The 12332-nt window shown below is 45.1% G+C and overlaps 1 protein-coding gene across 3 annotated transcripts in view; it reads left to right on the forward strand.

Moving 5' to 3' along the window:
• The window catches only part of RECQL4 (RecQ like helicase 4), a 235129-nt gene that overhangs the window by 149234 nt on the left and 73563 nt on the right, over positions 1-12332 (forward strand). For all 3 annotated transcript variants that reach the window (XM_069220936.1, XM_069220938.1, XM_069220937.1), the window contains exon 21: positions 2192-2364. In XM_069220936.1, coding sequence (XP_069077037.1) covers positions 2192-2364 — 173 coding nt within the window. The remainder of the gene's footprint in view (positions 1-2191; positions 2365-12332) is intronic.

A 12332-nucleotide genomic window follows, 5' to 3' on the forward strand; every position in this document is an offset into this window, starting at 1 on the left:
ACATGTGCAGTGACAGGAGGAATTAGGCTTACAGTGAAGTAGATGGAGACTCCCACTCTACTGACAGCAAAAGGAGTTTGGGTTGGGTGGGGCGCAAAGGGCAAAGCGCATGCAGGTTGTCACTTTCACAGAGAAGGACAGAGAAAACCTGAGGGAGGACATCCATTTTAAGCAGGCACTCCCTGTGTTATCCATAGGACATCATTCCTACAGTTGTCTTGTGGCTCTCGCCACGTTCCACTGCACAGATGTACCTGGGGAGGACAAGTAGGCTGCCACCAGGAGCAGAATTAAAATGGTTTCGTACCTGAACTATAATCTGCTTCCGTCTGCTATCTGTCGCTCAGTACCATGGTATGCAAGGTCAGTAATCGATAATTTCTGGTAGAGAAAAACATGACTGAGCAGAAAATATCACACAGTGAGCAGGATGGATCTGTTTTTCAAGCCGCAACAGGACTCATCTAGATAACCGCTGTTACTCTTGTCAAGCACAGCAGCTTCATTCATTGTCCCAGGCTTCTTCCTAGCCTCAAGAGGCACAGCAAGAGAGATCCCACCCTAGGAACACTTTTTTAAGTGCTGGGCAGAAGTCTTCTTGTGAAGTTAAAGCATTACAGAATACCGGTTCTGAAGGTCCACTGTTTCTACCTGTTGAATGGAGGGACAGGGGAAGCCCCAGGGTCTCTTTCTGGGCTGAGGTTTGACCAGATTTAGATTCCAGGTCTTACCTGCACAGGTGAACACAGCAACAGGTTACCGGAGATGCAGACCCCATAGAGAGCTACATGGTGCCAACAGTATCCGATCAGCAACTGCTGGTGGCTGATTTTGTTTAATTTATAATGACAAAGTGAAATCTGTGTGTACTAATTATCGCATGGGATTAGCTTGGCCTACTGTTAGGAAGTGGCATGGGCCAGATGAAGTTCAGATATGTTTTAAAATGTAAAGATATGAAAAACAAAATCTTAAGAATAACAGTTCATCGTCTGTCATTTGCTAACTCTTTAATATTTATATACACTCCTTGGGGCAACTCCTTGAACAACACCAGCTGAATTCCAAATGCACATCATCAACACCTACGCCCACTTCCAACCTTAAAATGAACCGAGGGGAGCATCATCGCATGCCTTGATCACTGGAAGAAGGGGGCTTCCTTTGTAAGAACGGAGCAGAATCCGAAATTCTGGTCACAGAACTGTGAGAACCAGACTGTCTGTCCTTTCCAGGGGCCCTGGACGTGGAACACCATCATCTGCCTCACCGGAAAAAAGGAGCTGAGTGATCATTTTCGATTCCAGGCTTTAACTTGCCACCCAAGTCAACACAGTTGTAAAAGGGTCAAATGCAGCTCTACTTCCTCCCAAAGGTCTTCTCTTCTGCAGTGTCTCCTCTGTTTTAGAGCCTGCAAGAGTATTACTCATGGCATGCCTTTAATACTTCAGGACTTCCAAATAAGCACATTTCCACTGGTATATTGTGTATCTGAAGCATATCTACAAAATATTTTGTCGATATAATACAGACTTCTGAATAGTACCTGTGAAACATGAGCAATACCACAGCACACCAATATATAACAGATGTATCGGACTGCAGGGCCATAGTTATGGAATTTTAGATAGATGCATCCTTGTGCTAAACAATTCAAGCTTTATAGTCGAGAGTGCAGTAACAAGCAAATTCATTACTGGAGAATGATTTAGCTTTTCACACCGCAGTGGCGCCCTGGACAAATGGATCTGCAGTAAAGGAGAACCATGTTATTTGCTGTCTTATATAGCGTAAAATTCACGAGAGCAGGTTTTCATAGGGTTGTACATAATAAGTATGAAATATATAGGAGGTGACGTTTAAGGCGGTGGTACGTCAGAAAGATTTCTGGCATGGTACAGATTTAGGTGTAGCATTTACAGAGGAGAGTTTAAAGCAGATGGAGTGTCTGTAGAGGTTGATAATGGTCATCCTCTGTTTGCAGTACGCGTTACCCATTCCTGTGTCTTTAACAATCATCAGCTATAAGCATTCTGGAATGTTGCTTTGTTGGGTAACATCTTCTGGGTTATTGGAATCTATTGTGGCATAATTCTTCCAATATTGTTAGTTTGTAGCAGTTCTGTCTTGTTGTGTCCATCATTTCCTTCCTCCTCTGTACTCACATGGAAGTTTTTCACTTTTGTTTCAGCTGCCCTCCCATTGCGGTGTGCCTGGCCCGCGAACGCCTGGCGGGCAAAGACCATACCCACTGCAGCGAATTGGAGTTTAACGTGGTCGAATTGGCTGACTCCATGGGGTGGGAAGTCCTCCCGGTGAAACGTGCACTCCGGCAGCTGCAGTGGAACACGGAGTTCCAGAAGGGTAGGTAGTCATCCCTCAGTTACTCTGGTATATCCTGGGTCTTGTCTTTGCATTTTTATTTATTTTTATTTGCAATTACTCTCCTTGTTAGTAGTTTATACATAAGTTCTGTAAATTGAAATGCAATGAAAGACTGAATATGTTTATAGAGAATAAAAAAAACAGATGAGTTAGACTTTACATACACGATTCCAAGATTGGAATTAAAATGGCTATTGAGTCTCACAACTTTATAATTCTATGGGCCATATTTATACTTTTTGACGCACAACTGCGCCAACGCAGTTGTGCGTCAAAAATTTTAGTGCCGGCTAACGCCATTCCAAAGCGGCATGGGGGCGCCTTATTTATGGAATGACGTTAGCCGGCGCAGCTGACTGGTGTGCGTAAAAAAAAATGACCCACACCAGGCAGCGCCGGCGTAGGGGAAAATGGAGCTTGGGCGTCAAAAAATGGGGCAAGTCAGGTCTGAGGCAAAATATTGGCCTCAACCCGATTTGCGCCATTTTTTTTTTGACTCCCAACCCCCATTGAAATGACTCCTGTCTTAGCACAGACAGGAGTCATGCCCCCTTGCCCAATGGCCATGCCCAGGGGACATATGTCCCCTGGGCATGGTCATTGGGCATAGTGGCATGTAGGGGGGCACAAATCAGGCCCCCCTATGCCACAAAAAAAAACAAAAAAAATACTTACCTGAACTTACCTTAAGTTCCCTGGGATGGGTCCCTCCATCCTTGGGCGTCCTCCTGGGGTGGGCAAGGGGTGTCCCTGGGGGCATGGGAGGGCACCTCTGGGCTCCTTCCGAGCCCACAGGTCCCTTAACGCCTGCCCTGACCAGGCGTTAAAAAATGACGCAAAAGCGGCTGGACGTCATTTTTTTTGACCCGCCCACTACCGTGCGTCATTTTTGCACGGGAGTTTAAATAAGGCGCACATGCCTTGGAGTCATTTTTTAGACCGGAACGCCTACCTTGCATATCATTAACGCAAGGTAGGTGTCCACGCTAAAAAATGACGCAAACTCCAAGATCTTTGGCGCTAGACGGGTCTAACGCCAAAGTATAAATATGGAGTTAGCTTTGCGTAAAAAAAAACGACGCAATTCCGGCGCAAACAGAGTATAAATATGCCGCTATGAGTTTTAAATCTTCCTTTCCCTTTTTATTAGGCAGGGCAGCACTGATTTTCTCTAAAAAAATTTCTTGTCTTGTCACATTTGAAGTTGGTAACACAATACTTTGGATATATATTTGTGTTCACATTAACATAGTTAACATGCATAACATTTATCTATAACAGCAAATATGACACAACACCATGCAGTAAGAATTTGTTCAGTAGCACAATTGTTTCTTCAGTTACACAAGTTTGTATTGCACCACAGGAGGTGTCACAGTAAAGCTGTTGTTTGTACTGTGCATCTATCTGTATCGGTTCCTAACTGTAGAGCAGTGGTTCTCAACCTTTTGACTTCTGTGTACCCCCACTTTATCACTACTGGAACTCGGGGTCCCCCACTGAATCATTATTAGAATCCACCATTTTTTACTGTGTTGCCCTGAGTGAGTGTGAAACCATTAATGTTTTTAACACAATAGTATGCATCAAACCTGTCTTATTTAATGCTGTATTAGAGAAACTATATTTAAAGTTATTTAAAAAAAATGTATGATGATTTAGCAAACCGCTGGGAAATTTTGTCCATTTTTTTCAAATTGCAAATATTATTTGGAAAACGATCACTAATATTGATTCCATTGTTCTAAATGTGATTGCATATAGTCCAAAAGCATTGCAAATAGCTACAAGCTGTCAGATGTTGGAAACGTGTACACTTATTCCAAGGTGAAAGCAGTGTCACTAGTGCAAGCTGAGCTTATAGCTCTGACTACTTTCCATAATGGTAAAGGCTTTGAGTTAATGACCCATGTATTCAATTTGATCTTGTTTATATGAATGCATATTGCACCTTACCAGAGGCAATTGTTGTTGTCTCAAAAGTTTTACTGTAAACCTCTTCAAAGTACACTACATCCCAATTCATCCACAGTATTTTTCTGAACCCAGAACCCTCCTCTCCTACAACTTGTTGACTGCATGCTTGCTTTAGACCCTGTACAGCACCATGCTGCCTTTTGACTTGGCTTTCCTTGTATAAGTGCTAAATGCATATATAAACTGGCAACCAAAGGGTTTGTGCTGCTGGGGATTGTGCCTATTTTCCCAGTGAATAACATAAACAATGGTGCTTGTTGTCCCCAAGCAACATGTCCTGGGCACCGAGTGATTGGAATTCCAAACATATGTTCATGGACTGTTCGATCCGTACTCCACAGGGTGCCACTTCAACTCCCAATAAGAGAAGTCCTCCCCCCTGCCACTTTCATGCCACCTCCAGGACAACCTGCACTATCCCTATTCCTGAATCATCAGTACATGTGCAACTGGCTCTTTCAGACCAGCCTATCAACATACAAGCAAGACCAGTGGGCACAAGAAACACTCCTGCTGATCCATCACCCAAGCTTCTCTTTAAAGAAGCTGTGATTGGTTAACCTAGGCACTGCCATGGACAACTGATCTGAAGCACTTATCAAGTGGTCCTTCTTGGTGCAAGCTAAAGTCTTTGAGATGCTATCCATTGAGACACTGCCATAGGAACTGGGTGCCTAGTCATTTGTAGTGGTCTCCCATGAAACCAACTCTTGGTTTAGAGTACAAAATCTCCAAATTTGCCACGCTTGCTTGGAATAACTCACACAGCCAGTGCCCCAGCCTAAGTGATGGCAGCTTCCCTGCAGTGTGACTAGCCCTCCTCCCACTTGGACTCTGAGACAAAATATCTTGGGTTTCAGAAAGATATCTCAGTCTAGATGTCTCATTCAGGCAAGCTGGTGCCATCGTGGCTAGCTAAGGGCCACACCTCTCACATGAGCTTTCCCACTGTGCGTCCTTGCTCCATGACTAAATTCAAGAAGAGTATGTGTTTAAGCTCAGGCTGCAATGAATTGGCTGATGTCCTGGAATTTCGGTATTGCTTCCAGGATCTTGAACACTGTCCTTTCCATGTGTCTGCAAGTGTGGTTGAAGTCCTCAAGGATCTGAAGTCAGAATTACAACCACATTGAAAGTGCCATCTGGGAATTGACAGCAAGATCTGAATCCTTGCGATCCGCAAACGCTATAAAGTCTTTCAAGGCAAGGGACACTTCAGTCCCAAGCCTTCAGCAGCCACCTTCTTTGCAATTGCCAGTTAACGAACAAACATATTAGAGGAAAATCAAAATCATGCATTTTGTGTCCTGTGTCCATAGAGGCGAGAAAATCCCAGTGGTTTCCTCTACCGTCTTTTCTAGGGCTATCTCCACAGTTTCATTTCCCGCTGGTCAAGAGAAATAAGCTCCCCACTCCATCCCCAAAACACCAGTGGACTCGAGTCACCCCTGCAGTGCCATGGAATGGGTGTGCTTTACATATTCCGCAGCAGCCTCCGCCTAGCCCCATTCCACCTCAATCTCAACCTCCGAAACATCTGCGAGGTTTATCGGCTTACCCTTTCTGAAACAATAGGTTCGATGGCATCTGTCGCTGTAGATACACATGTTTTGCATAGCTCGCCATCTGGTGTTGGGTCGGAGTGTTACAAGTTGTTTTTCTTCGAAGAAGTCTTTCGAGTCACGGGACCGAGTGACTCCTCCTTTTGTGTCCATTGCGCATGGGCGTCGACTCCATCTTCGATTGTTTTTTTTCCGCCATCGGGTTCGGACGTGTTCCTGTCGCTCCGAGTTTCAGAACGGAAAGTTAGCAAAATTTCGGAAGATTTTCGTCGGTATTGTTGCGTTCGGGATCGGCGTAGTTAGATTCAACACCTCATCGAAGATCGAAGCGCTCCGGTGCCCTTCGGGGTAGTTTTCGATCCCCTGTCGGGGCCTGGTCGGCCCGACCGCGTGTAGAACAACGCCGATGGAACGGACCCCGTTCCGTTTCTGTCCCAAATGCCACAACAAATACCCCTATACAGACCAACATTTGGTCTGTAACCTGTGCCTGTCACCTGAGCACAGTGAAGAGACTTGCGAGGCCTGTCGTGCGTTCCGGTCCCGAAAGACACTTCGTGACCGTCGAGCCAGAAGACTTCAGATGGCGTCCACGCCGACAGCTCACCGAGAGTTCGAGGAACAAGAGGAAGAAGAAACCTTTTCGATCCACGAATCGGACTCCGAGGAATTCGACGATCAAAGAACTGTGAGTAAGACGTCGAAAACAACTCAAAAGAAAAGTGACAAGGCCCAGGGGACGCCACTGCCACCAGGCCATGGCTCGACCCATAAATTCGGTGACCGACCATCGGCACCGAAAAAGGCCCAAACAGTGCCGAGACCGTCCGACTCCGGTCGAGACACCGGCACGCAGCCTCCTCGGGATCGAGAAAGTGCTGGAGAAAAACATCGACACCGAGATAGCGGTGTAGACACGGCTCGACGCCGAGACAGCGGCACTGACGAAGATCGACGCCGAGAGGTTTCGACTCCAAAAAAGAAAAAAGTCACCTCGGAGCCGAAAAAAGATACAGACAGGGTTTCGGTGCCGAAACAACCCGCAACCGACCCAGTTTCAGGCTCCTATACAGAGGAGCAATCACTGTCATCTCAGATGCGAAAGCATAGGTTTGAGGAAGAGCTGCAATCCACCGAAGTGGACCATACGCAGAAACGTATTTTCATACAGCAAGGGACAGGAAAAATAAGCACCCTTCCACCTATTAGGAGAAAAAGGAGACTGGAGTTTCAAACAGACCAAGCACCACAAACAAAGATGGTGAAAAAGGTGACTCCGCTACCCTCTCCTCCACCTGTAATTAACGTCTCACCAGCACAAACCCCATCACATTCCCCGGCTCACACCACCATGAGCCAAGGTGACCAGGATCAAGACGCTTGGGACTTATATGACGCCCCAGTGTCAGACAACAGTCCGGAGGCATATCCTACAAAGCCATCACCACCAGAAGACAGCACAGCATATTCTCAGGTGGTGGCTAGAGCAGCACAATTCCACAACGTAAACCTCCACTCAGAACAAGTCGAGGATGACTTTTTATTCAACACCCTCTCCTCCACCCACAGCTCCTACCAAAGCCTGCCTATGCTCCCTGGTATGCTTCGGCACGCAAAAGAAATCTTTAAGGAGCCGGTCAAAAGTAGGGCAATAACACCAAGGGTGGAAAAGAAATATAAGGCACCTCCTACAGACCCTGTTTTCATCACCACACAGCTTCAACCAGATTCCGTCGTAGTAGGAGCCGCTAGGAAAAGAGCCAACTCCCACACATCTGGGGATGCACCACCCCCAGATAAAGAGAGCCGCAAGTTCGATGCAGCTGGAAAGAGAGTCGCAGTACAGGCTGCAAACCAGTGGCGCATCGCTAACTCTCAAGCACTACTTGCGCGCTATGACAGAGCCCATTGGGATGAGATGCAACACCTCATTGAGCACCTACCCAAGGAACTACAAAAAAGGGCAAAGCAGGTGGTGGAGGAAGGGCAGAACATATCAAATAACCAGATACGCTCCTCTATGGACGCAGCGGACACAGCTGCAAGAACAATCAATACATCTGTGACCATCAGAAGGCACGCATGGCTGCGAACGTCTGGGTTTAAGCCAGAGATACAGCAGGCAGTTCTCAATATGCCATTCAACGAAAAACAACTGTTCGGTCCAGAAGTGGACACGGCGATTGAGAAACTAAAAAAAGACACTGACACTGCTAAAGCCATGGGCGCACTCTACTCCCCGCAGAGCAGAGGAACCTACAGCACCTTCCGCAAGACACCCTTTAGAGGGGGGTTTCGGGGTCAGGCCACACAAGCCAGCACCTCGCAGGCAACCAGCCTGCTACCAGGGACAGTACAGGGGAGGCTTTCGGGGCCAATACAGAGGAGGGCAATTCCCTAGGAATAGGGGAAAATTTCAAAGCCCCAAAACCCCTACAACCAAGCAGTGACTCAGATGTCACTCACCCCCCCCCCCCACACAACACCAGTGGGGGGAAGAATAGGTCATTATTACAAAGCATGGGAGGAAATAACTACAGACACTTGGGTCTTAGCAATTATCCAACATGGTTATTGCATAGAATTTCTACAATTCCCTCCAGACATACCACCAAAAGCACAGAATTTATCAAAACATCATTCCGAGCTTCTAGAGATAGAAGTTCAAGCACTATTGCAAAAGAATGCAATCAAATTAGTACCAAACACACAAATAAACACAGGAGTTTATTCACTGTACTTCTTAATACCAAAAAAAGACAAAACACTGAGACCAATCCTAGACCTCAGAATACTAAACACATACATCAAATCAGACCACTTTCACATGGTCACGCTACAAGAAGTGCTACCATTGGTAAAACTACACGACTACATGACAACCTTAGACCTCAAACACGCGTATTTCCATATACCAATACATCCATCGCACAGGAAATACCTAAGGTTTGTATTCAAAGGAATACATTACCAATTCAAAGTATTGCCTTTTGGTTTAACAACCGCACCAAGAGTCTTTACAAAGTGTCTAGCAGTAGTCGCTGCACACATCAGAAGGCAGCAAATACATGTATTCCCGTATCTGGACGACTGGCTAATCAAAACCAATTCGCTGACAAAGTGCTCACACCACACAAATCAGATCATACAAACCCTCTACAAACTAGGTTTCACCGTCAACTTTGCAAAATCCAACATTTTGCCGTGCAAGGTACAACAATACCTGGGAGCCATAATAGACACAACAAAAGGAGTAGCCACTCCAAGTCCACAAAGAATTCAAAATTTCAACAACATCATACAACGCATGTATCCAACACAAACAATACAAGCAAAGATGATATTACAACTCCTAGGCATGATGTCCTCATGCATAGCCATTGTCCCGAACGCAAAACTGCACATGAGGCCCTTACAACAGTGCTTAGCATCACAATGGTCACAGGCACAGGGTCACCTTCTAGATCTGGTGTTGATAGACCGCCAAACTTACCTCTCGCTTCTAGGGTGGAACAGTATAAATTTAAACAAAGGGCGGCCTTTCCAAGACCCAGTGCCACAATACGTAATAACAACAGATGCTTCCATGACAGGGTGGGGAGCACACCTCAAACACAGCATACAGGGACAATGGAACGTACATCAAACAAAACTGCATATAAATCACCTAGAACTGCTAGCAGTTTTTCAAGCACTAAAGGCTTTCCAACCAATTATAACTCACAAATACATTCTTGTCAAAACAGACAATATGACAACAATGTATTATCTAAACAAACAAGGGGGGACACACTCAACGCAGTTGAGCCTGTTGGCACAAAAAATATGGCGATGGGCAATTCACAACCAAATTCGCCTAATAGCACAGTTTATTCCAGGGATCCAAAATCAGCTTGCAGACAATCTCTCTCGAGATCACCAACAAGTCCACGAATGGGAAATTCACCCACAAATTCTGAATACTTACTTCAGACTCTGGGGAACACCTCAAATAGACTTGTTTGCAACAAAAGAGAACGCAAAATGCCAAAACTTTGCATCCAGATACCCACACAGGCAGTCCCAAGGCAATGCCCTATGGATGAACTGGTCAGGGATATTTGCCTACGCTTTTCCTCCTCTCCCTCTCCTTCCTTATCTGGTAAACAAATTGAGTCAAAACAAACTCAAACTCATATTAATAGCACCAACTTGGGCAAGGCAACCCTGGTACACAACACTGCTAGACCTATCAGTAGTACTCCACATCAAATTGCCCAACAGGCCGGATCTGTTAACACAACACAACCAACAGATCAGACATCCAGATCCAGCATCGCTAAATCTAGCAATCTGGCTCCTGAAATCTTAGAATTCGGACACTTGCAACTTACCCAAGAATGTATGGAAGTCATAAAGCAAGCCAGAAGGCCATCCACTAGACACTGCTATGCAAGTAAATGGAAGAGGTTTGTTTGCTACTGCCATCATAATCAGATCCAACCATTACACGCAACTCCAAAGGATGTAGTAGGTTACTTGCTTCACTTACAAAAATCTAGCCTAGCTTTCTCTTCCATTAAAATACACCTTGCAGCAATATCTGCATACCTGCAGACTACCTATTCAACTTCCCTATATAAGATACCAGTCATTAAAGCATTCATGGAAGGTCTTAAAAGAATTATACCACCAAGAACACCACCTGTTCCTTCATGGAACCTAAATGTTGTCTTAACAAGACTCATGGGTCCACCTTTTGAACCCATGCACTCTTGCGAAATACAGTTCCTAACCTGGAAGTTTGCATTTCTCATCGCCATTACATCTCTAAGAAGAGTAAGCGAAATTCAGGCGTTTACAATACAAGAACCTTTTATACAACTACACAAAAATAAGGTCGTCCTAAGGACTAATGCTAAATTTTTACCAAAGGTTATTTCACCGTTCCACCTAAATCAAACAGTAGAACTACCAGTGTTCTTCCCACAGCCAGATTCCGTAGCTGAAAGGGCACTACATACATTAGATGTCAAAAGAGCATTAATGTACTACATTGACAGAACAAAACACATCAGAAAGACTAAACAACTATTTATTGCATTCCAAAAACCTCATGCAGGAAACCCAATATCAAAACAAGGTATAGCCAGATGGATAGTTAAATGCATCCAAATCTGCTACCTGAAAGCAAAATGACAGCTGCCCATTACACCAAGGGCACACTCAACCAGAAAGAAAGGTGCTACCATGGCCTTTCTAGGGAACATCCCAATGCAAGAAATATGTAAGGCAGCCACATGGTCTACGCCTCACACGTTCACCAAGCACTACTGTGTAGACGTGCTATCCGCACAACAAGCCACAGTAGGTCAAGCCGTGTTAAGAACCTTATTTCAAACTACTTCCACTCCTACAGGCTGAGCCACCGCTTTTAGGGAGATAACTGCTTACTAGTCTATGCAAAACATGTGTATCTACAGCGACAGATGCCATCGAACTGAAAATGTCACTTACCCAGTGTACATCTGTTCGTGGCATCAGTCGCTGGAGATTCACATGTGCCCACCCGCCTCCCCGGGAGCCTGTAGCAGTTCGGAAGTTACCTTCATCTATTTGTATATATATTATTTTAACCTTAAATACGTACATACTTAGTCACTCCATTGCATGGGCACTATTACTACAACACAACTCCTACCTCACCCTCTGCGGGGAAAACAATCGAAGATGGAGTCGACGCCCATGCGCAATGGACACAAAAGGAGGAGTCACTCGGTCCCGTGACTCGAAAGACTTCTTCGAAGAAAAACAACTTGTAACACTCCGACCCAACACCAGATGGCGAGCTATGCAAAACATGTGAATCTCCAGCGACTGATGCCACGAACAGATGTACACTGGGTAAGTGACATTTTCATTCTGCTACGATTCTCATTAGTTCTAGGTCAGGAAAAATTGTGTGTAGGTCTTTGTTCTATGCAAGATCTATAAAATGAAAACCCGTTTCTCCATCTGCAGACACTCAAAATGCTGCCCGAACAATGACTGGCTCTGATAAATGAATCTGCAGGATGCTTTCTTTCCTGTTCACAGTGTGTAAGATGCCACAACAAGTCTGCCAATCAGGCGTAGTACAAAATCTCACGTCTTCAGAAAATCTTGCTCAGGTGCCTCCCTTTCTGCGGCTACAGAGCGTTCAGCAGTCAAATTTGGGCATGGGTCTCTGGGACCATCTTCAATTTCTGAAAACAACTTTAAATCTTCCTTTATTCTTTTAACACCTTATTCTTTTAAAGACCATTGGATCATTTCAGATCTGTGTGCTTTAACTTTCTTCTCTAGCACAGAGAGATGCTCTGAAATCAAACAGAAAGTGATCATGTTATCCTGGTGATTCCAGATGCTTCTAGAACTGCAGACACGTGC

Source organism: Pleurodeles waltl, chromosome 2_2 (genome assembly GCF_031143425.1).
Source record: "Pleurodeles waltl isolate 20211129_DDA chromosome 2_2, aPleWal1.hap1.20221129, whole genome shotgun sequence".
Lineage (NCBI taxonomy): Eukaryota > Metazoa > Chordata > Amphibia > Caudata > Salamandridae > Pleurodeles > Pleurodeles waltl.